The following is a 25608-nucleotide window of genomic DNA, read 5'->3' on the forward strand; positions in this document are numbered from 1 at the left end:
TCCAAGTTAACGTGCGCAAGGAGACAATTGAATATTGAGTGAGGTGCGTTTGACTCCACGACACTAGGTGGCGCCACACACACTTTCGTGTTGGGGTTCTTCCGGTTCCTTCTTTGTTGTTTGTTTTCTTCTACTCCTACGGTGTTGTTATTATGGCTTTCGCGGTGTTGTCACTTCCTGAAGGGGGTGTCCCGGGGCGGTCGCTAGCTCGGCTAAGCGTGGGTTGGTATACATTAGGGCTGGGCGATATGGACCAAAAGTCATATCTCGATATTTTCTAGCTAAATGGCGATACTCGATATATATCGATATTTTTTCTGTGCCATAATTGGGGTTTCCCCCAAAGCATTATAGCATAGCATCTCTGTTAGCATCTCTGTTAGCTTCATTTTTTTCTGAGGCAAACCCTTAAAAAAACAGTCAGTTTTAATACAAAGCCTCGTGCCAAATGTCACACAGGTTCCTTTATTAACAGAGGTCTGCACAATATCAAAATGTATAAAACAAATGAAATAAAAATAAACTGCCTGCATATATAGAATAAAAATGCTTCTTGAATAAAATAAAACAAATATCCCTTTCCTGCATAACAATTAAATTAAAATACACTGTGCAATTAATACAATGTAGACAGTAACAGGCAGACTTTTCCACTGAGGTTGACAGTTGTGCAAATAACAAAACATTTGTGCAAATCTCAAATAAAACATTCAAGTCAATTTTTCACAAAATAAGCTATATCAAAATCATAAAAAAAAAAAAAAAAGCTATATCGATATAAACGATATTGTCTCGTACCATATCGCGTTTGAAAATATATCGATATATATTAAAATCTCGATATATCGCCCAGCCCTGGTCTGAGGACCCGGGGCCTCGACCCGAGTTGTTTCAGTGACGTAACAGAGCGAGTGGGTTGAGTCACTGTGTCTAGGCAGACGACGGGTGACAGTTGTAGACAGCTGGTGCTGGTGTTGGTGTTGGGGGGGCCGTGGGGGGGTGTAGTTGTTGGGGGGGTGACGGGAAACAGGCAGCTGGCCTCCAGATGAGCCGCCGGCGTCCCAGCAGGTCAGCTGAGCAGGAGCCAACGGGTCTGATTGTGAGACATTCCTGGAGTGTTTGTCTGAACAGCGTGAAATCTCCGAGGCAAACAGAGGCCACCCACCGGCCCACCGGCCCACCGGCCCACCGGCCCACTGGCTCGGTCGCCCTCAGACCCGCCGGCCCCCAGGCCCCAGGCCCGGCTAACACACGCCTAAAACATTCATTAATGCTGGTCTTAACCACCTCCAGAACCCGTACATTTAACGCTTTTAACATAAAACTCATGCAAATATTTATAACCTGGATCCTTGCAGGTGTCATGAGTTTAGTTCAGTTTGTTTGTTTTGTTTACTACAAACGTCATTTCAAGACATTTTACGCTGAAATTAATCAAAAAACATCTATATGAAGTGTTAAACTGATATATATTTGGGCTGCTTTTCCTGGTTTTTAGTAAATATTTAAGAGAAATTATGAACAAAAAAGTTTCCATTATGGCAGAGGAAAGTAGAAACTTACACAATAAACTCACTGATATTATATTTGCTTTAATTTACTCAATTTAATTGTAGTCTTTGTTTGGAGCATGAACTCTTTTTGGCTTCAAATTTATTACACATTTAATAATTGATGGTTTTAACATACAGAATGTCTGATTCGGGCTGGTTTTTCATTATTTCGCAGGTTTTAAATCGCGTTTGGGCTGGAACCTGTCAGATCTGGCAACCTCGACCTCAGTGCTGGATTTCTTAGTGACTTGTCTTTTTGGTCTTAAAATTTGTCCAAAAATGGTATTAAAAAGTCTTAAATTTAACTTGGTCAAACCTCTAAGTTCCGATAATCTAATGATGAAAAAAAATTGATCTTTAGACATAGATCGTTAGTAATTAAATGAGAATCGATTTAGAATCGGAAAATCGATTTTTTTCAACACAGGCCTAACGTGCATGTTTCCACACACTGGTAATCGTCAGTGTTGAGTTGATAACGTTCCCACATTCGTCGTCGCTCAGAAGTTGCAGCAGCTGTGAAAGACGTTTTTTCAGGACACTGAAACGTTTCAGGAGACTGAAACAACGAAGGCACCACGACACCCGGCCGTAAACCAGACCTGTGATTCAGAGCGAAGCAGCTAAACCTGTCTGTCCCACAGATAACGAACACATCTACATGGAGCTGGACCAGAAGCTTTCCAAGTACTGCCCCAAGGAGTGGAAGAGGGAAGCCAGCAAGGTGAGAACCGTCTGTTACACGTTCAGTCCAGGATTTAATGGGATTTGTTTTATAGCAGGAACTGGATCATAATTACCCCTTTTCCACCAAACCGGTTCCAGGGCTGGTTCTGGTTCTGGTTCTGGTTCTGGGCCAGTGCTGAGTTCGGAACCAGGTTTTTTGTTTCCACTGACAAACAACTGGCTCCGGGGCCAGAAAAAACGGTTTCCAGCGACATAACTGATGTTAGCAGTGACGTAATGACCAGGGCTGGGGCTCGATTCAAATGTAAAGGATCAATTCGATTCCGATTCTTAAGATTCAGAATCGATTGTCACGCTTTGATTCGATCCGATTCGATTTGATTCCGATATTGATTTGGGTTAGTGTTATTAAAACAGTTTTTTCAGCTGTTGCATGAATTATATGACTGTAGTTGTGCAACATATTACTACTAGTATTATATTGAGATTAAACAGCAAGTATTGCAGCTAATGATGCTGTAAGGACCAATCAGCTCCCAGAATGCTTTGCAGAAACATCGTGGGGCAGAATTACCAAACAGATCCAGGGCAGCAAATGAATGAATGAAATCGGTTTAAATTTTTCCCATTTATGAGAATTTTTTTTTAGCATTTTATGCAAATGTAACCCCAAGACGGTGTATAAAGCAAAGAAATTCATGCAATTATATCTGAAAACTTTAATGTTTTCATACCGTTAAACATATTTAAAGGCAAAAACATGGAACTAGTTATGCTTGTGTCCAATAAAACATTCCTTTTTTTGGGCATAAACACAAAAATACCAAAAGTTGTAATGATGATGAAAAAAAAAAATCGATCTTTAGACATTCAAATCGATTTTTAGGAATTAATATGAGAATCGATTTAGAATCGGAAAATCGATCTTTTCAACACAGGTCTAGTAATGACATGGGCTGGGACTGAAGTGTCCGGTTCATGTCGGGTCGCTGGTGCTGGTTTTCTTTATTTAGCGCGGACATGAATGTGTTTAGGGTCGGGCCGGAGAACCGAAGCCTCCTGGGGGTAAAGAATATGTGGCAGAGTCCGGCCCTGGATCCGGTACCAGCAGAACTATTCTGCCCTGATCCGGTACCCGCAGAGCTATTCTGCCATGATCCGGTACCAGAGCTATTCTGCCATGATCCGGTACCAGCAGAGCTATTCTGCCCTGATCCGGTACCAGCAGAGCTATTCTTAGTCCTGACCCAACGGCCCAACGGTCGGGTGGAGGTTCAGATTTAACCCTGAGATGATTGTGGACCCGGTCGGTTCTGACCTGAACACAACACTTCTCTTTGTTACGAAGAGATTCTGACAAGAGTCTGACAAGGTTCTGATAATCAGGCCCGATTATTGACCAGTTTCATCAGCACCAGCCCAAACCCTTGGAATTAAAGCTTTGTGTTATATTGTTTATCTAGAACTTTTGCGTTATTTGTTATTTTTTAACTCTTCCGCTGTTTTCACACCCGTCTGGTAGATTTGGTTCCACTGGGAACTCGTTTCGATTGGGGACTCAGAACAATTTTGGACTCTGTTTGATTGGGACTCGGTTCAAATGAGGATTATTTGATTTGGCCCTCAGTTCCATTGGGGACTTGGTTCAATTGGGGATTCGGTTCAATTGGGGACTGAGTGGAGACTCGGTTCAATTGAGGATTCGGTTCGATTGGGGATTTGGGTCCATTGGGGACTTAGTAAAATCAGGGACTTAGTTTGAGTTGGGACTCGATTCAAATAAGGACTGGATTCAATTTGGGACTCGGTTCAATTGGGGACTTAGTAAAATTGGGGACTTGGTTTCACTTGGGACTCGTTAAAATGAGGACTGCATTCAATTGGGGATTCCGTTCAGTTGGGGACTTGGTTCGATTGGGAATTCAGCTCTATTAGGGACTCGGTTCCAATGGGGACTGGATTCAATTGGGGACTCGATTTGTTTATTGACTCAGTTCGATTGGGGACTGAGTGGAGGTTCAGTTCAACAGGAGACTTGGTTTGATTGAGGAATGAGGGAGATTCGGTTTGTTTGTGGACTCTGTTCAATTGGGGTTTCGGTTCAGTTGTGGACTCGGTACATTTGTGAACTCCTGACAATTGTGGACTTGGTTCGATTAGAGACTCACTTCCATTGGGGACTCAATGGAATTGGGGACTTGGTTTGATTGACTGGGTGGTTTTTGACCCCAGAGGACAGAAATATAACAATCAGCAGGTTATTACGACATGATGAACGTCCTCAGTGTCAGTCAGTCCTTCAAATGGAGCATTTCTGCAGTTGTCTGCAGATGGTGATGTTGAACGCGTGTTTGGGGTACCAGGTCTTCATGTCTCACTCTCTTTGTAAGGATAAGACTGCTTACATTTTCATTTTATTTATTTTAGGAAGTCCTATTTTGGTGTTCCTTCTGGACGTATCTAACTAATAAGTAAACATTCACACTGAATTGTTTGTTATTGTTTGTGTTCCAGGGCATCGACCAGTTCGGCCCCCCGATGATCATCCACTTCAGAGCTCAGTATTACGTAGAGAACGGGAGGCTGATCAGGTGAGTGGAGACTGTTTTCTTACACCACCGCCCCTCAGATAACCGTCCTAACGGTCCTAACGGTCCTAACGTTCCTCTGTCGCCACAGCGACCGCGTAGCGCGGTACTACTACTACTGGCACCTGAGGAAGCAGGTGCTGCTGTCCCAGTGCATCCAGAGGGAGGAGGCTTACTTCCTGCTCGCGGCCTTCGCCCTGCAGGCCGACCTCGGAAACTTCAAACGCAACAAGCACTTTGGGAAGTACTTTGAACCCGAGGCCTACTTCCCCCCGTGGGTGAGTAAATCCTAACATGTGTCACATTAGCACAACAGAGCGGGAGATGTGAGATAACGGGGAGCACATGTGGAACAGAGCAGGATTACCGCTCACATTTCTGTCTCAAATACGGAATAATACCCATAATGCATCAGATTTACTTAGCCCTTCTCATTTAAACCTTGTGCTGTCTACGGGACAAGGAAGGAGGGAAGAGAAGAAGGGAGGAAGAATGAAAAGAAGGAAAGAAAGAAGGAAGGGAGAAAAGAAGGAAAGAAAGAAGGAAGGGAGAAAAGAAGGATGGAAGGAAGGAAGGGAGAAAACAAGGAAGAAAGGAAGGAAGGAAGGAACGGAGAAGGAAGGAAGAAAACAAGGAAAGAAGGAAGGAAGAGAGACAAGAGGAAGGAGTAAGCAGGAGGAAAGAAGGAAGGAAGGGAAAAAAGAAGGAAGGAAGGAAGGAAGGAACAGAGAAAATAAGGAAGGGAGGAAAGAAGGAAGGAAGGAAACAAGGAAAGAAGGAAGGAAGAGAAAAAAGAGGAAGGAAGGAAGGGAGAAAATAAGGAAGGAAGGAAGGAAGGAAGGAAGGAAGGAAACAAGGGAAGAAGGAAGGAAGAGAGACGAGGAAGGAGTAAGCAGGAGGAAAGAAGGAAGGAAGGGAAAAAAGAAGGAAGGAAGGAACAGAGAAAATAAGGAAGGAAGGAAACAAGGAAAGAAGGAAGGAAGAGAAAAAAGAGGAAGGAAGGAAGGAAGGAAGGAAGGAAGGAAGGAAGGAAGGAAGGAAGGAAGGAAGGAAGGAAGGAAGGAAGGAAGGAAGGAAGGAAGGAAGGAAGGAAGGAAGGAAGGAAGGAAGGAAGGAAGGAAGGAAGGAAGGAAGGAAGGAAGGAGAGAAGGAAGGAAGGAAGGAGAATTAGGTAATTTTGACCCAAAGACAGTACCAGGGTTAAAGACGCTTCAGTAAACATTAATGTTTTTCACTCTGATTTAAAGGAGTTCACAGTTTGAGCGAAAAGAGTTTGGCAAAAGAGAAAAGAACAAATAAGAATAAGTAATAAAGTAATAAGTAAATAAGGTTCTGTCCTCCAGAGTCCTGGTGGGGGTAAAGTTATTCAGGGCTTTATAGGTGATTAAGTGGAGTTTTAACTTGATGGGGTATTGAACAGGGAACCAGTGAAGGAATATTAATGCAGTGGAGTGAGCGAGGTGGAAAGGTTGACGTCCTTAAATTCGTCCTTAAATTCCATTTTGGCTAAAATAAGGCCTTTAAATGTCTTAATTTGTCTTAAATCTCAATCCAAGGGTCTTAATTTTAAAGGGAATGCATCCAGTTATCATTAAAAAGTTTATTTAATCGTTTTGAGGAGAATCTCCTGCGAATGTTCTAAATATGTGTTGCCAGGTTGGGCAAGTTTCAGCCCCATTGGGCTGAAAAATATGTATTTGGGCTGATTTTCCTGGTTTTTATTAAATATTTAGAAGAAATTATGAACAAAAAAGTGTCCATTATGGCAGAGAAAAGTAGAAACTTGCACAATAAACTCACTGATATTTTATTTGCTTTAATCTACTCAGTTTAATTGTAGTGTTTGTTTGGAGCCTGAACTTTTTGGGGCTTTTTAGTGGTGATGTGAAACTTGAAATTTATAACGCACTTAATAATTTACGGTTTTGACATAGAGAATGTTTGATTTGGAATTGTTTTTCATTATTTCGGCGGGTTTGACAACGTGCCTGTGCTGGAACCTGTCAGATCTGGCAACCCCGACTTGTTGAGCGGGTTTCAAAATAACGGACTTGGCGGGTTGATCAAATTTGGGCTGTTTTTCCTGGTTTTTACTAAATATTTAGGAGGAATTATTAACAAAAAAGTTTCCATTATGGCAGAGAAAAGTAAAAACTCACTGATATTTTATTTGCTTTAATTGACTCAATTTGATTGTTAGTCTTTGTTTGGAGCCTGAACTTTTTAATGCAGGTCTTAACGACCTCCAGAATCTACGATACGTTTGACGCTTTTAACATAAAAGTCATGTCAATATTTATAACCTGGATCCATCCTTGCAGATGTCACGAGTTTAGTTCAGTTTGTTTGTTTTGTTTATTACAAACGTCATTTCAAGGCATTTTTACGCAGAAATTAATCAAAAAACATCTCTGTGGAGTGTTAAACTGATATACAGGACTGTCTCAGAAAATTAGAATATTGTGATAAAGTTCTTTATTTTCTGTAATCCAATTAAAAAAACATAAATGTCATACATTCTGGATTCATTACAAATCAACTGAAATATTGCAAGCCTTTTATTATTTTAATATTGCTGATTATGGTTTACAGTTTAAGTTTAAGATTCCCAGAATATTCTAATTTTTTGAGATAAGATATTTGAGTTTTCTTAAACTGTAATCCATAATCAGCAATATTAAAATAATAAAAGGCTTGCAATATTTCAGTTGATTTGTAATGAATCCAGAATGTATGACATTTTTGCATTACAGAAAATAAAGGACTTTATCACAATATTCTAATTTTCTGAGACAGTCCTGTATATTTGGGCTGCTTTTCCTGGTTTTTACTAAATATTTAGGAGAAATTATGAACAAAAAAGTTTCCATTGTGGCAGAGAAAAGTAGAAACTTACACAATAAACTCCCTGATATTTGATTTTCTTTAATTTGCTCAATTTAATTGTAATCTTTGTTTGGAGCCTGAACTTTTTTTGGCTTCATTTGCTTATGACTTGAAATTTATTACGCATTTAATAATTGACGGTTTTAACATAGAGAATGTTTGATTCTGGCTGGTTTCTCATTATTTCAGCGGCTTTTACATCGTGTTTAAGCTGGAACCTGTCAGATCTGGCAACCTCGACCACAGTGAATTGTCTTTTTGGTCTTAAAAATTGTCTTAAAAGTGTATTAAAAAGTCTTAAATTTAACTAGGTCAAACCTGTAGGCTCCGATAATCATGTTCTGACTCGCGGCCGTCCTTGTGCAACAGCGGCGAGTGAAGCGCTGCGTCACCGGAGGTGTGGCCGGTGCCGCCGGGCTTCTATCTGGGTCTCCCGCTGCCAAACATTCATCTTGTTCACCCAACAATAGCTCGGGAGCGTGGGGGGGTGACGGGAACTGGGACATCTCGGTTATTTCTGTCCCGTGAAGTGGCAGGCCGTTAGTTTTCTCTGCTCCTGGCAGCGGTTCCACGCCGCCGGCCGCCACGCCCGTCTGATTGCCCTGCGCTTCCTGCCATTAGCCTCCCGCTTCTTTATCACGGCCGACGACGAGTCACAGGAAATTGCTGCAAGACCAAATAAGTGCCGTACCTTACGGTAAAACCTCCAGATCTAGTGGCAATTAGGAGGATTATGGAGCTTTTCCACTAGAACCTACTTTCTAGTTTCTTTTCCATAACAATCCAGCACCTGGAGCAGAATTTATATATCTATATCTCTATTGATATATATTGATTTATAGTTATATGTAGATATATGTCGATATATAGATTCATGGTTGTTTTTGTGTATATAATTGGGAGTAAATATATGAACCAGCATATCTACTCTTATATAGTTACTCAAGTATATTTTTATATCATTGCTGTCTATTGTTCTCTATTATATTGTAGTATTATTGTAAAGTCATGATGATGTAATACTAAGTATTATAATTACTTCTATTATTACATACATACATAGTAGCACAACTAAATGCTGAGCGTTTGTTTTGTTTTCTTTTTGTTTGCTTTGATTTGTTTTGTTTTTGACTATATTTATATATACATATAATTGAGTATTATATGACTATATTGAATAGTTATTAAAGTAGGTGTGTTTGGTTATGTGTGTTTTATAAGTACGTTTATTGAAACTCTTATTATATGTAAGAATGTATGTAAGATTCAGGAGTAGGACTTGATACTGTAAGTGTTTACTTCAATCCTACTCCGTTTTGAACATGTTGGTGGATCCGTGAGGCCAAGAGCTGTCTTGCCTTCTGTCTACAAACATATATATATATATATATATACATTTGTACTTTATTTTTTTTACTCTTTTGTATTTTTTTTTTAACATGCATGTTCGAATTAAAAATCATCAAATCAAAAATCAAATCAGAAGTAGGAGGTTGGAGAAGCTGCTGTGACGTATTTGATTGTGTATCTAAAGGAAGAAGACAACAACACTAAAGATGTAGAACCTGGAGGAGATGATAGATGTGCTGCTGGGTCTGTGGCTTGTGTTCCAGATCCAGTTAAAAATGAGAGTGAGAGAAACTTCAAGCGGCGACACTTTTTAATTTTTCTAGTTTGTCTCTGCGCTGCTGAAAAGTCAGCTGGATCCGTGAGCAGCTATGAAGAGACAGAGCTCCTGGTAGATCTGGTCGTTCCTTATCACCGTCTAGATCCCTTTTTAATTCTCTCCTCAGCACCAGGTTTATGAACATCTGCACCTCAGAGTTGGATCACCAAACAGAGTTCTGCTGCCGTTGCTGCTGGAATAAAATGAACAAGAAGCTCCGTCAGAGTCTCTTTCTCTGATGTCACATCCTGACTCAGACGTCTGACTCCAACCCCCCGACCAATCAGTGGTCTGTAGTGTGATGATGTCACAGCCCGACTCAGGCCGCGTATGGCGCTTTTTCCACTAGTACCTACTCGGCTCGGCTCGCCTCCACTCGGTTTGGTTATTTTCCAATTGGGGTCTAACGTGCAGAGTAGATACTTTTCTGTTTCTATTCTGTCGAGGTTCTAAGCGGCTAAACTAAAAATATTAAAAAGCGTCTCCGCTTGAAGCTTCTCTCACTCATTTTTAACCTAATATCAAACACCTCACTCTCATTTTTTTAACTGGATCTGGAACACAAGCCACAGACCCAGCAGCACATCTATCATCTCCTCCAGGTTCTACATCTTTAGTGTTGTTGTCTTCTTCCTTTAGATACACAATCAAATACGACACAGCAGCTTCTCCAACCTCCTACTTCTGCTCTGGGTATTGAAAAGAAACGAGGGCAAAGCGAGTCGAGTCGGGCTGAGTAGGAACTAGTGTAAAAGCCCATTTAGAACCTCGGCAGTATCTACTCGGCACGTTAGACCCCTAGTGGGAAAGAACCAAACCGAGTGGAGAAGAGCCGAGCTGAGTAGGTGCTGGTGTAAAAGTGCCATTATTTACTTCCAGGAGCTTCACAGTTTCCCCGGTACGGAGCCTGACCCCCGTCTCCCTCTCCTCCTTGTTCTCAGGTGATCGCTAAGCGAGGCCGCGACTACATCCTGAGACACATCCCCAACATGCACAAGGACCAGTTCGCCCTGACGGCCTCGGAGGCTCATCTGAAATACATCAAGGAGTGTGCTCAGCTGGACGACGTCACGGTGCACTACTACCGCCTCTACAAGGTGAGAGGAGGCTCACCTGGGGGGGACGGGGGACGGGGGGGTGGTCAGGATCAGACCTGGGGGGGGGGGCGGGGGAGTCAGGATCAGACCAGCATCACACCTGGGGGGTGAAGGGGGAGTCAGACCTGTGATGTAAAACACCTCCTTCATGTTTCTACAGGACAAAAGAGAAGTGGAAGCGTCTCTCACATTGGGACTGACTCTACGTGGAATCCAAATATTTCAGGTATCGCTTGCTCTGTAGTACTCTCAACATGATCTGTAGTACTCTCAACATGCTCTGTAGTACTGTCAACATGCTCTGTAGTACTCTAAACCTGGGGCCTCATTTAAAATGGACTGCGTAGGATTCATACTAAAAGTGCACGTACACCCAAAAGCCGAAAATGGCGGGCGCAAAAAAAAATCTGGATCAATAAAACCATGTGCACGCAATCTTGCACGCAATGTTCTCTTTATAAATCACAGTCCAGCTGGAAGGTTGCGCAGCTGAATCCGCCTCATATCCCACCCTCTACACGCCCATTTTTTACCATAAATGCAGATGGATGAGCCTACTGAGCATGCGCAGTGGCTTCCTGCAGCCTGTTTGGCGTCAGAATGAATGAGACGTGTCGAGCAACCGTGCCACTGAATTTCACGGAGACTTAGATTTAGATGTTGTAGATGAGGTGGAGGACAGGAAAACCACATTATTTGGTGGTCACAGTAAAAGTTAGAATAAATATATAAATAGTATAAAATAAAATAAAGCGATTGAGTGGCAGCACGCCGTTGCTGCCAGTTAGTGCCACAACGCAATTACCACTGGGGACAGGGGGGACATGTCCCCCCCACTTTTCAAAATCATGTTTTTGTCCCCCCCACTTTTTACAGTTTAAAAACTAACGGTAGGCTCAGCCTGTGATTGCAAACCATCCAGACTCTCTGTGCGAAGGCGGGCGATGCGAAGACGGGACGGGGCCCGCTCCCCCTCCTCCCTCCCGTCTCCCCTCAGAGCTGCTCTAGGCTGATTTATGGTTCCGCGTTACACCAACGCAGAGCCTACGGCGTAGGGTACGCGGCGACGCGCACCATACGCCGTAGGCTCTGCGTTGGTGTAACGCGGAACCATAATTCCGGCTTAAAAGTAAAACACAACATGCGCGCACGTACCCGTGCATGACAGGCAGACACACACGGGGAGAAGAGACTATGTCTTTAATTTTTATTTTTTTTAAAAACTTTATCCTTATGAACGCAATTGTTATATAGTCCAACTTTCCTTATTTTAATCAGAACACTTTCTTTTTTCCTCTTCGGCGTGGAGTAGTGGGCTCGGAGCGGCACCCCCCCCCCCTCCCTCCCCCGCCGCCTGCTCCGTTACCAGCACTATTTTATTATAAGTCTGATATTATGTTGTGATATGTGATGACATTATTAAGAGTATGACATGAATCTGGCTTCATTTCACCACCTCACAGCCTGTCCCCGTGTCTTAAGTAAATTCTTACGGGAGGGTGAGGGTTGCCGTAGAGATACGCAGATTTTTCGGTTAGTTTTTTCTTTTTAGATCCGAGGCTTTGCGTAGAAGGTGGCTTCCGCAACTTTCAGGCACTTTTTCTGCGCAAGCAAGCTTTATAGATGAGGCCCCTGATCTGTAGTACTCTAAACCTGGTCTGTAGTATTCTAAACATGGTCCTGACGAGTGTGTTGTGTTGCAGAACGTGGGCTCGGTGCGGCAGCTCCTGTACGACTTCCCCTGGACCAACGTGGGCAAGCTGGTGTTCGTGGTGAGTGGACGCTGAGACGTCGTCCTCCTCCTCTTCCTCCTCCTCTTCCTCCTCCTCGTCCTCCTCCTCTTCCTCCTCATCTCTCTGGACCGGGTTTCCCCACTTCCTGTCATGTTTGTGGATCAGAACCAGCTCCTTCTCTCGTCTCTGGAACTAATCAGACGTTTCACCGCACGCTGCATATTTCCACCTAATCAGCAGCAGAGATTCCTCTTCCTCCGATAAACACGACATCTTTCTTCATCCGTTTAATTAACCGTCTCCGGTTCCCTCGTGGCCCACATTTTCTGTGTTTTTTTTAACTTTTGAGAATTTAGTTTTTAGCATTTTATGCAAATTTAACCCCAAGACAGTACATAAAGTAATGAAATATACACAATTTATGCAATTATAACTGAAAACTGTAATGTTTTCATACTTTTAAACATAGTCAAAGGCCAAAACATGGCACTAGTTATTCTCATGTCCAACAAAACATTCCTTTTTTGGGCATAAACAAAAAAAAGTCAAAGTTATTAGTATGAAATAAATAACTAAGATATAAATAACTCAAATACTCCTTTCAATATCCATTTAAAGTGCAAAAAAAGAAAGAAATTGGAAGAGCTCATGCTGTAAACAAATCATTTCAGCTTGTCTAATTTATTCGGTCACCAGACACGGCTGGCCATGAATCACCGGCATTTGTTTGTTTTGTTCATGAGGGCAGCGGGGCGGGAGGGGGCAGAGAAGACAGCAGTGTCCCCAGCGTTTAGTGACCCCTCTTGGAGTATTTTATCGAAGGAAAAGTTAATTTAGTCCAAGAAAAAAAACATCTTTTACGCAAATTGACCCTTAGTCAAGCCCCGCCCCCGTTGCCAGGTCGGACTAAACTGTCATCTCTCCCGTCCACTTCCATTATAAAAACAGGGTTTTACGTCACTTTATTTCTAATTAATGAACCAAAGAAAACCAACAGCAACAAGATATAAATAAAAAGGAACACTTCAGGTACCGTGGAGTTTAAAAAAACTGAGGTTTTCGGGGAAAACTAGATCTTTTGATGAGTTTAGCTGATAGCACGGTGGAAGGTGCGGCCGTCCACGTAGATTTATCGTAATTTACCGTTGGTTTTGGGGTATACAGGACTGTCTCAGAAAATTAGAATATTGTGATTTTCTGTAATGCAATTACAAAAACAAAAATGTCATACATTCTGGATTCATTACAAATCAACTGAAATATTGCAAGCCTTTTATTATTTTAATATTGCTGATTATGGCTTACAGCTTAAGAAAACTCAAATATCCTATCTCAAAAAATTAGAATATTCTGGGAATCTTAATCTTAAATCCAGAATGTAAAACATTTTAGTTTTTTTAATTGCATTACAAAAAATAAAGAACTTTATCACAATATTCAAATTTTCTGAGACAGTCCTGTACACGTTTTAAGTGAATTCAGTTTTTAATCTCCAATTCGTGGATCCCAGGGGGCTCCAGGTTTGGTGTTTGGTTCTGGTCTGATTTCAGCACGTGTTTCTCAGCTCACGCTGCAGTCGTCCTGTTTGCCTCGTCTTTGTGTTTTTGCGGGTTTTTTCCTTTTTTTTGCCCCGCCGTGGCCCCGTCCCACCCTTCAGCTTAACACCCCTCTCCTCCGCCCCGCCGGTGGCGTCATCCAGCCCGAGGCGGGACGAGGCCCGGGGACCCGCGGGTCAATCAGCACCAGATGCTGCGACGCTTTTTTCCTTCTGGGTTTTGGCGTCGGGGACGACTTGAGATCATCTTTGGTATCGGGGTTTACAGGAGGGAGTTGCTCCGGCCAGGAGAGTCACGTTGCTCCGAGGTAACGAGGTCGCGTACGTTCCCCCGCCCCGATCCTCCAGCTCCATCTGCTTCCCCTGGATCAGGGGACGGCAACCCAACATGTTTTAGAGCCATATTGGACCAAAAACACAAAAAACAAATATGTCTGGAGCCGCAAAAAATGAAAAGTCTTGTATAAGCCTTAGAATGAACACATTCTGCATGTTTCTGTATTAGTTATAACTGGGGGAAGAATTTTTTTTTTCATTATGCACTTCTAGAAAAAAGTACAATCTTGAGAAAAAAGTTGAAATGTCGAGAAAAAGTTGAAATGTCGAGAAAAAAGTCGAAATGTCGAGAAAAAAGTCAAAATGTTGAGAAAAAAGTCGAAATGTCGAGAAAAAAGTCAAAATGTTGAGAAAAAAGTCGAAATGTCCAGAAAAAAGTTGAAATGTCCAGAAAAAAGTTAAAATTTTGAGAAAAAAGTCAAAATGTCGAGATTAAAAAAGAAAGGGAAAAGGAAGAAAAAAAGAAGAAAAAAAAGAAAAAGAGAAAAAATAAAAAAAAACAAGAAAAAATAAAAAAAAAAACAAGAAAAAGGGAAAAAAGAAAAAGGAAAAAAAAGAGAAAAAAAGGAAAAAAAGGTCCAGGAGCCACTACGGTGGCGCTAAAGAGCCGCATGCGGCTCTAGAGCCGTAGGTTGCCGACCCCCGCCCTGGAGGATGACGACATCCTCTTGCGGATGCGGCGCTGGAGCTCAGCTCCTGCAGCTCCTGCAGCTCCTGCAGCTCCTGCAGCTCCTGCAGCTCCTGCAGCTCAGCTCCTAACTCGCTTCTGGCTTGGTTGGTGCTGGTCGGACGCCGCCAGGTCCTCGTGTGTGGCCCACCAGAAAAGCCTGGAAAGTTCTTCCAGTGACTTGCAGCGTGAAACCAGAGTGGCACCTGGAAGGTGAACATGCTTGTGACATGCTGCCCCCGTGTGGTCAGAGGTGGTATCGCTGCATAGAGCAGCTTTAAAGTAGATGAAGGACTGACATTTCTGTCCAGCAGCAGGGAGCTGATTCTGGGATGTTCTTCGCTGGAACAGTTCTCCCCCCAGTCCGCAGTTTTCAGATGTTTCTGGGTTTTTATCCCCGAATAAAAACAGAAGGATGTAGAAAACCAATCAAGTGTCCCATCAGGATCTGTTTACATCCACAAATCACTGAATCCCTTCTGTGTGTGTTTTTTTACTTCCACTAGAGATGTAAAACCCAAACAACCTCTTTTTTATTCAAATTCAAATCGATTACAGATTTGAAAACACTTGATTTATCCCCAGAAGGAAGTTAATTGTTGTAGTTTTCATGTAATTTAAGTCTCTTCAAAGAGTCCTTGTAGAGGTTTATTGTTGTTGGAAGGAAGGATCTCCCGTAGAGGTCTGAAGGATCTCCCGTAGAGGTCTGAAGGATCTTCCGTAGAGGTCTGAAGGATCTTCTGTAGAGGTCTGAAGGATCTCCAGTAGAGGTCTGAAGGATCTCCAGTAGAGGTCTGAAGGATCTCCAGTAGAGGTCTGAAGGATCTCCAGTAGAGGTCTGAAGGATCTCCAGTAGAGGTCTGAAGGATCTCCAGTAGAGGTCTGAAGGATCTCCTGTAGAGGTCTGAAGGATCTATCGTAGAGGTCTGAAGGATCTCCTGTAGAGGTCTGAAGGATCTTCTGTAGAGGTCTGAAGGATCTCTTGTAGAGGTCTGAAGGATCTCCCATAATGAAACAACTATTCGATTTCTCGGCTCTCCTAAACTCCACAATCACCTCTTTTGTCTTGATCTCATTCAGGATGAGACGATTGTTCCCACCAGTCCTCCAGATCTCTGTCCTCAGTCTCTGGTCCATCCCTGATTCCCCCCACAAATGCAGTGGTGCGAGTACAGTGCCCTGTGGCGCCCCCTCGCTGCTACTTCAGTTGTAGGACTAGTTTTGTTTCACCGTTTCGAAGGTTTCACTCAACACGAGGGACAATTTATCCTGCAGTTTCCACCCGGCGTTTTCCTGCCGGTCCAGAGATTTGAACAGGAAGTCGAAAATGATCTTTTATAGCAAAGTTGTCAGGCCTGAACGATTTCCCCCGACGATACAAAGCCGGAGGTCTTTAACGACGCTTAAGCGTTTAGATTCAGTCAGAGCAGGGGTCGGCAACCCAAAATGTTGAAAGAGCCATATTGGACCAAAAACACAAATAAAATATGTCTGGTGCCGCAAAAAATGAAAAGTCTTGTATAAACCTTAGAATGAAGGCAACACATGCTGCATGTTTCTATATTAGTTATAACTGGGGGGAGATTTTTTGTTTTCATTATGCACTTTGAGAAAAAAGTCAAAATGTCGAGAAAAAAGTCGAAATGTCAAGATTAATTTTGAAGTACAATCTTGAGAAAAACGTTGAAATGTTGAGAAAAAACTTGAAATGTCGAGAAAAAAGTTGAAATGACGCGGAAATAGTCAAAATTTCTTGAAAAAATCGAGATGTTGAGAAAAAAGTCGAAATGTCAAGAAAAAAGTCAAAATTTCGAGAAAAAAGTTGAAATGTTGAAATTAATGTTGAAGTACAATTTCGAGAAAAAAGTCGAAATGTCGAGAAAAAAGTCAAAATTTCGAGGAAAAAGTCGAAATTTCGAGATTGAAAAGGAAAGGAAAAAGTAAGAAAAAGAGAAAAAAGAAAAAAAGAAGAAAAAAAGGAAAAACATTTTTGAAAAAGCTCCAGGAGCCACTAGGGCGGCGCTAAAGAGCCTCGGGTTGCCGAGCCCCGAGTCAGAGGAACAAAGTACAGTTCGGTCAGAAATGAATCGGGTTGTCATCAAAACGCTGAAATGTTCAGACGTCTGAACCGAACACGACCTCGCCGACGGGTCACTGCCAGAAAAAGGCGCTGGAGGAAACTCAAACCCTCCATTTCAGTTTTTCCGTGCATGCAGCCAACAAGTCTCTCCCCGGAAAACGACCAGAACCGCTGAGAAAGAAAAGAAAAGAAAAAAAACTGCTCTGTATTCGCGAGGAAATGAAGAACAGACCCAGGAACTGATGGCTGAACTGTATTTAAACAGAATAGTTTACAAGAACAGACGTCTGCGTCGCTGATGTTCAGCCCCGGGTTCTTCTGGCACCGACTCGTCTCCGATCCACATTCCCGCGTCGTAATCTCACAATATGAAATGCTGTAAATCAGAGTAATGTTTTCATCTGCTAATGTTCCCTCCGTCCTCAGGGGAAGAAGTTTGAGATCCTGCCCGACGGCCTGCCCTCGGCCCGGAAGCTCATCTACTACACCGGCTGCCCCGTCCGCTCGCGCCACCTCCTGCAGCTGCTCAGCAACAGCCACCGGCTCTACATGAACCTGCAGCCCGTCCTCAAGCAGGTCCGCCGGCTGGAGGAGAACGAAGGTACGTCAACGCTGCATCAGTCGGCCTCTAGTTCCCTGTCTGACTCCGGTACCGGGCTTTACAAATCTGATGGTTGCGGTACCTGGAGTACCTGCTAGTACCTGTTAGTACCTGGAGTAGTGATGCACCGATTGTTCGGTAACCAAAATTGTTCGGCCGAAAAAAAACATTTTCGGTGTTCAGTGGAATAAGTGGGAAAAAAAACGAACAATTAATAACGGCGTTGTAAAATAAGGAAATAGACTGGCCGCTCCCGTTACGCTTGCGCAACACAAACATAAATCAACCAACCAAAAAGTAACCACATAAGAGTTTTACCTAACATTCACCAGGAGGTGGAACCAAAACAACATAATGCTGGAAATTAAAGAATTTTCAGTTTTTTATGTTCAATAAATATTTTCTACCTTGTAATTTTGTAAAAGATTTTTTTCTTTGAAAAGCATGCCTAAATCAAATTTATTTGATTTATGCAATGGTGAAAAAATTCGCAAAATAAATGAAAAACTGTGAACTGTTCGGTATTCGGCCAAGTGTTTATTATTATTTTCGGTTTCAGTTTCGGCCACAAATTTTCATTTCGGTGCATCACTACTATTTAGTTCCTGGAGTACCTGCCGGGCTCGGTCAGTGGCTTTGATGGTTTTGTCAGGTGTATTTGTCACTTGGACCGTCATAGATAGATAAAAGTAACTAAAGTAACTAAAGTGATGACAGCTTCCTGTTTGACACGATGGACTGTGATGCAGCTGTCACTCAGAAAAAACACACCCCTAATTCTACCAATATTTGTGCTATTTTGATTTCATTTAAACATATAAACCAGCTTGTTGATCTTAAATCTTAGTTCAAGCAGACTTTTACCTCTGATCCGTTTGGGTTCAGGGTAGGGCTGGGCGATTTTGGACAAAAATAAAATCCCGATTTTTTTCTCTGAAAACCCGATTTTCGATTTCGATTTTTTTGGTAAAACTACAAAAGACAATGGAATAAATTGTTTCAAATATTTTATCTTTATTTTTAAAGAAAAATAGCAAACAAATTTCCCTATTGGAATGAAGTGCAATTGAAAGATACTGTAAATCCTCCTCGAGTTTATTAAAGTGACAACATTTACAATTTTCTTGACCAAACAAAGATGACTAGACGCATGCAGCCAGCTGCAAAAAAGGAAAATCCATTTTCCGATTTTCCTTTTTTTAACATCGTCTTGATTAATAAATCCGATTTAGATTTAAAATCGATTAATCGCACAGCCCTAGTTCAGGGTCAGGATCTTCCAGTGTTTTCCTGTGGAGTTGAAAGTGCAGATGTCCCAGTTGTGATCCCTGTGGAGCTGATACTCAACAGCCATTGGCTCAACTGCGTTTGAGGGGGCGTGGCTTACTGATAAGTAGACCACAGATACCCATTTTCCACCAAACCGGTTCCAGAGCTGGTTCTGGTTCACAACTTGTTCAACTAGGAACCAGCTGAGAACCAGTTAGTTTTTCCACAGCTCGGGTGTTAAGAGGAACCACGTCATTACGTCTCTGCAAACGTCAGTTACGTCTCTGTGTTTGTGTGAAAGTTTCAGCAACAACCAGGTATTTGCTCTAACAGGACTTGGTTCACGTAGCTCCTCCATGGACACATCTCTAAAAGACAGGTTGTCTCCTCCTCCTCCCATGATGCTTTGCTGCATCCAGATTCATTCTGATTTGAAAATGTCTCCGTCTCCCAGTCTTGCTGTTGCCGTTGGTCTTAATAACTCCACCCCCTCCGCTTACGTAAGCGGTTCTTTCCTCTAGTCCAGGGGTCAGCAACCCAAAATATTGAAAGATCCACATTGGACCAAAAACACAAAAAACAAATATGTCTGGAGCCGCAAAAAATTAAAAGTTTTGTATGTATAAGAATGAAGGCAAATGGCAAAAAGCGAAATGTCAAGAAAAAAGTCAAAATGTCGAGAAAAAAGTCGAAATGTCGAGATTAATGTTGAAGTACAATCTCGAGAAAAAAGTCGAAATGTTGAGAAAAAAGTCCAAATGTCGAGAAAAAAGTCCAAATGTCGAGATTAAAAAGGAAAGGAAAAAGGAAGAAAAAAAGGAAAAAAGAAGAAAAAAAGGGGAAAAAGAGAAAAAAAAGAAGAAAAAAATGAAGAAAGAAAAAGAGAAAAAAAGATGAAAAAAAAGAGAAAAAGGAAAAAAAAAGGTCAAACATTTAAAAAAAAAAACTCCAGGAGCCACTAGGGCGGCGCTAAAGCTAAAGCCGCGGGTTGACGACCCCCGATCTAGTCCAGCAAAGAGTTGGTGCTACTTTGGAACCGGTTCTTCTGGCCAGTTCTTTGTCAGTGGAAACAGAAAACCTGGTTCCAAACTCAGCCCTGGCCCAGAACCAGAACCAGAATAGGACCAGGAACCGGTTTGGTGTAAAAGGGGTACGAGGTGTGCAACAGAGACGCCACTGGTCACTAGTCCCAGACGGCTGATGTCCCTTCTCTCTCTCAGAGGAATATTCAAGTGTTTTCAGATGACCGAACAAAGAAAAACAACGTGGATCCACATAAAAACAAACATTAGGGTTTGACCTCCCTGTTGTTTACATGCGGTTCTGTCTGTCGTGGTCAGTGTTGGACGTTTCACCACGACTTCCTCCCTCTGGGGACGTTTTAGTCGCTGTTGGGAAACTGAAACATGAAACCGTCCTGCAGCTCCGGGAGTTGAGACCCGGAGCTAAATACTGTTGTTTCTGTCAGCCTGTTTCAGTTTGAGTTTTAGTCTAGCCTTTGGGTCAAGCTATTATTTTAGTTTTTATTAGTTTTAGTCACGTTCATTCTCCTTTTAGTCGTGTCAAGTTTCAGTCGACTAAAAGTCTGACCATTTTAGTCTTATTTTAGTCAGAATTGTCCATTTTAGTCTAGTTTTATTCAAAGATTGTATTTAGCCAAACCCATTTTACAATTCAAACAAGATTATCTTATTATTATATTATTGTTACTTTATAGACTCAAGAATACATTCATTCCAGATACAGAAGACTCTAATTTGAGTTTACAACATATTTATTTTTCTGCATTTCTCACCATCTTTTTCTTACGGAAGAGCATTAGGGCCAGGCAGGAGAAAATAAAAATAATATTTTAAAAGAGGAAGATTTTTTTTCTTAATTATGCACTTTGAGAAAAATGTCAAAATGTCGAGAAAAAAGTCAAAATATTGAGAAAAAAGTCGAAATGTCGAGATTAATGTTGAAGTACAATTTCGAGAAAACATAGAAATGTATTTCAACTTTTCATGAAATATTCACGAAATTTCGACTTTATTCTTGAAATTGTATTTCAACATTAATCTCAACATTTCGACTTTTTTCTCGAAGTGCACAATAAAAAAAAAATTCCCTTCTCAAATATTTTTTCTCCTGCATGGCCCTAATACTCTAACGTATTTTCTTTTTCAACGACACGTTGGGTTTTCTTTTCCACGTCTATGTAGGAAAGTGGATCCAAAGATCTAAAGACTAAACCAGAGGTAGCTACTTGAAACATGAAGATTAAGGATCTTTGTTACAACATTTAATCTCGTTTTGATCAACGAAAATGAAGACACATTTTATTTAGTAATCTACATTTTACTCTGGTTTTTATTCCTCTACAATATTGCATTATATATTTAATTTTCGTTATCGTCACATGACCAGCATTTTCGTTGTGTCTCGTTTTCCTCAGTTGATAAAGGTTCGTTGATATTTAGTCATAACTGACTTTAGTGCTAACGCCTCTCTCTCCGTCTGTTTTTCCCCCTCCAGAGAAGAAGCAGTACCGGGAGTCGTACATCAGCGATGCTCTGGATCTGGACATGGACCAGCTGGACAAACGCTCGCGGGCCAGCGGCAGCAGCGCCGGCAGCGTCTCCCACCACAAGCGTCTGTCCCGCCACTCCACCACCAGCCACGGCAGCTCGCACACGTCCGGCATCGAGGCCGACAGCTTCCGGGCCCCGGGCCAGCCGGCCCACCGGCCCCTGAGGACCTGCAGCTCCTCCACCACCAGCCACGGCAGCTCCCACACCTCCGGCATCGAGAGCAGCGGCAAGGAGCGCATCCTGGACGACGACGGTGAGAGAACCGGGAGGATCCCCGTCGGGGGGGAGTGGTGGCGGAGCTAGACTTTTACCCTTGGGGGGGCCAGAGGGTGCCAGGGCTGTTTCAGGGGGTCCACAGACTATGACAATTAATTAGTTCCTCGAACAATCAATTACCGTATTGGCCTGAATATAAGACGGTGTTTTTTACATTGAAACAAGACTGAAAAAGTGGGGGTCGTCTTACATTCGGGGTCTAGACGTTATACCCATTCACACCGCTAGATGGCGCCAGATATCTTTAAAGCAAATGCTGAACTTAACTCCCCAGGCCAAAGGAACCCCTGGCACGAAGAAGAAAAATAAAAAATAGTATAAGAAAAGAGAAGAAAATAAAAGAAGAGATAACAGAAAATGGAGAAACGTAGCGACAATCTGGAGAAAAGCTGGTTGAAGATCGGCCAGTTATGATGCAAACTTCAAGATGGTGATTTGAATGAGGCAAAATAACAGGCTTTTTTTTCTCGAATATATTGTTATAATCATTTGTTTCAGATGTACTGTAGTTATTTTCTGTATAAAAATTGAATTTGGTGTTCAAAAAGTCTTTTTTCAAACTTGAGTCTTGAAAAAGAGGGAGTCGTCTTATAATCAGGGCCGTCTTATATTCGGGCCAATACGGTACAATCGGAGTCTCTAAATGTTGAAATGTTTTAAGCACAGAAGATGAGATTTGTGTATAAATTTAAGTTTATTCACACTGTACAAAATGTAAAGAAAACAATAACTGCAATTAACAAAAATGGTAAATGTACACAAACCTACACTTTTCAGTTACTCACTCACACAGTTACTCACTCACAAACAGAACGTAAATATAAGCTACAACCCGAATTAAATGTAGACGTTAATGTGGAGCAGCCGTTGGAAACTGACACTGGTGATTGATCTGTAGACGCCATGAGATGTAACGTTAACGTTAGCTTGATACCCGTGGCTTGTAGCAAAACAATCTCTTATCTGAACGCAAAAGTGATTTAAAAAGTGACTGAAGACTTCACTGTCCACCAAGGATATGTATCCTTCTCCTCCTCTTCCTCTTTTTATTTTGTCCATCTCTTAGCCGTTTTTAATTTGGCTCCCGGCACTCCAGCAAAGAAAACGTCTGACACTAATTCTATAAGGTGGATTACAACTCTTTGTGGTTCATAGCGCCAACTACTGTACAGGAGGGACGTAGCAGTCAGGAGTCGCTGATTTCAAAACGCAACTGGCTCCTTTAGCCAAGACGTACGCGGTGCCCTGATCTGTCAATCATCTGGGGCGGCATTTGGGGGGGGGCAATCAGATTTCTGGGGCTTTCAGTGCTGACCCGGCCCCCCCTCTAGCTCCGCGTCTGGGGAGGAGGGACGACGATCCCGCGTCTCACTGGCGTCTCACTGGCGTCTCACTGGCGTCTCACTGCCGTGTTTTGCTCCAGCAGAGATCGAGATGCTGGTGGACGACCCCAAGGACTACGAGGAGCTGCACGAGATGGCGCTGGACCAGGAGCTCTGTATCCACATCACCGAGGAGATGCTGACCATGTCCCCGGAGCAGAACCACGGATACTCAGGTAGAGACCTGTTCTCAGGTGGGACCAGGTCTGGTTCTCAGGTGGGACCAGGTCTGGTTCTGACTCCTCACCTGAACCCGGTTCTTGTGTTCTCTGCAGGTCTGATAGTGAAGGACGTCAGCTCCTCCACCTCCAGCTCCTCGGAGACCGTCGTCAAGATGAGAGGACAGAGCATCGAGTCGCTGCCGCAGGTACAGATTCATTCCCCCACCTATACTGAACTTTTAATTCTGGCGTTAAAGATAAAAAAATAATTAAAATTAATTATTTAATTATAATTACTAATTAATTATACTCAATTATACATGTACAATTAATTAATTGTAAAAAATATAACTATAAATATATAATAAGTATAACTAGACAATTTCCTCGCAGAAATTTCGAGAGTGCCACGGCGGGCTGCTGCCCATTTTTGTACATTGTTGCATTTTGCAAGCAATAGAGGTGTTGGACTCAAAACTAAGTCCGATGACACCACACATGATTCTCTATGTCAAACCATTCAAAAGTTATAGCAGAAAATAGGGACAACCAATCAGAAGAAGGGGCGGGGCTAATTTGTATATATAATATACAAATTTATATATTTATATATACAATAATGTTGGCTGTGAGAAAAACCAAGATTTTGCCTCAAGTTCTCAAATAACTCTGATTTGTGAGAAAACCGTAGCTCCTAGCAGAAAAACAAAGACATCGTGAGAGACACAGAACCCGGCAGATTCTGACAATCTTAATTTTATTCAGATATTCCTTAAAATGTGTTTGTAACGGCAGTGCGAAAACAAAGTGAGATTTTTTTGAAGAAAACTTTTGATTACATTACAGTCAATGGAGACAGAGGCAGGAATTCGCGCCGCTTTATCCCCCCCCTGTTTAAATTTTGTGCATACCCCGCCTGTCAAAGTCACATTTTATAAATCCCAACATCTATGTCTACATTCGGACCAAGAATTATTGGTCTCCTTTTCACGGTTTGGCCGTGAGCTCGAGTTACAAATAAAAATTCAGGTTATTTTTTTACTCTTCCCCGCACTCTAGAAAAGTAGAGCTCCACTCTAGATTTGACAAAAAAGTGATTTCCAGTCCTCGCTTGAGGGCTCATATCTTGAACAGTGTAGGTGTTGGTGTTTTGGAGAGAAGAGAAGTTTTCCTCCGTTTTGAAGTTTGAATGACATTTCTATGTGCGGGTATGGGAAAGTTAGATGAGTCAGAAAAAAGGTGATTTTTTTTTTTTTTTTTAATGTTTTCCCATCCGCTTTGAATCAGGTTTTTTTGGGCGTTTTTTGGGGGAATAACTTTGGGAAAAATGGGAATTTCAACACCAAAAGTCATACCACACTTTTTCCGTTCGAGCCGCACGTTTTGATATATGATGCGCCTCGGTCGTATGAAATCTGTAGGAGGAGTAGCGAACCGAAATCTGTCCGGAAAATGAATAAGCAAAAAAAAAAATAAGATGAAATCCACACAATTAACACCAACTTGTACAACTTAATTAATAATTAACACCAACTTTATCCAAAAGCATCTGGTCGTTGCTGATCAGTTTGATTGATCTGCTTCCTCCCCCTCAGACGTCCGTCTGCAGGAAGGCTCCGTCGTCCACCGACCGCCACAGCCAGTCGCTGGACGACGTGCGGCTGTACCAGAAGGACTGCCAGCAGTGGGCGGAGCTGTGCCAGGACACGGCGCACAGCTACACGTTTGGCTGCGCGCAGGAGCTGAGCGACGGTGGGGGCAACGGCGGTGGCACCGGTACCGGCACCAACTACCCCGGCCTGGCCGAGCAGCGCGCCGGCATGCTGGCCGAGCAGCAGCCGTTCCCCATCAAGAGGACCAACAAGTACTTCTCCCTGGACCTGAGCAGCGACGAGGTGCCCGAGTTCGTGGTGTGACGGAGGCGCGGCGGCCGCGGTAGGGAGCCAAATCAAGGCCAAAAGTTTTGCTAATTTGAAAATAAAATTTGAACCTGAAAATTATTTTTTACAGTTTCAATTCTTTTTTTCCAGTTTCAAAATTTTTTTTTTTCAGTTTCAAATCTTTTTTTTCAGTTTCAATTTTTTTTTTTTCAGTAGACTTTCAAAAGTCCTAAACTGAAAAAAAAGATCTCAAACTGAAAAAAAAGAAGTGAAACTGAAAAAAAAAGATTTGAAACTGAAAAAAAAAGATTTGAAACTGAAAAAAAGAAGTGAAACTGAAAAAAAAAGATTTGAAACTGAAAAAAAGATTTGAAACTGAAAAAAAAGAAGTGAAACTGAAAAAAAAAGATTTGAAACTGAAAAAAAAAAAATTGAAACTGAAAAAAAAGATTTGAAACTGAAAAAAAAAATTGAAACTAAAAAAGAATTTTCAGGTTCAAATGTTATTTTCAAATTAGCAAAACTTTTGGCCTTGATTTGGCTCCCTACCGCAGCGCCTCCGGGCCGGACGCAGGACTGGTTTCAGGCCTCAGGGATGGAGACGCCGGCGAGGCGACG

The 25608-nt window shown here is 42.2% G+C and overlaps 1 protein-coding gene across 2 annotated transcripts in view; it reads left to right on the plus strand.

Moving 5' to 3' along the window:
• frmd6 (FERM domain containing 6) overlaps positions 1-25103 on the plus strand; it is a 52429-nt gene extending 27326 nt beyond the window's left edge. Inside the window, exons 4-14 of one of the 2 annotated variants that reach the window (XM_061743875.1) lie at positions 2198-2277; positions 4755-4831; positions 4920-5106; positions 10322-10477; positions 10638-10703; positions 12181-12249; positions 17275-17449; positions 21236-21544; positions 22991-23125; positions 23225-23316; positions 24706-25103. In XM_061743875.1, the coding sequence (XP_061599859.1) occupies positions 2198-2277; positions 4755-4831; positions 4920-5106; positions 10322-10477; positions 10638-10703; positions 12181-12249; positions 17275-17449; positions 21236-21544; positions 22991-23125; positions 23225-23316; positions 24706-25026 (1667 nt within the window). In that variant the 3' untranslated portion in view covers positions 25027-25103. The remainder of the gene's footprint in view (positions 1-2197; positions 2278-4754; positions 4832-4919; positions 5107-10321; positions 10478-10637; positions 10704-12180; positions 12250-17274; positions 17450-21235; positions 21545-22990; positions 23126-23224; positions 23317-24705) is intronic. The other variant, XM_061743876.1, reaches the window with a different exon arrangement.
• The last annotated feature ends 505 nt before the right edge of the window (positions 25104-25608 follow it).

The sequence above is a fragment of the Cololabis saira genome, chromosome 16, assembly GCF_033807715.1.
Source record: "Cololabis saira isolate AMF1-May2022 chromosome 16, fColSai1.1, whole genome shotgun sequence".
In the NCBI taxonomy this organism is placed as follows: Eukaryota; Metazoa; Chordata; class Actinopteri; order Beloniformes; family Belonidae; genus Cololabis; species Cololabis saira.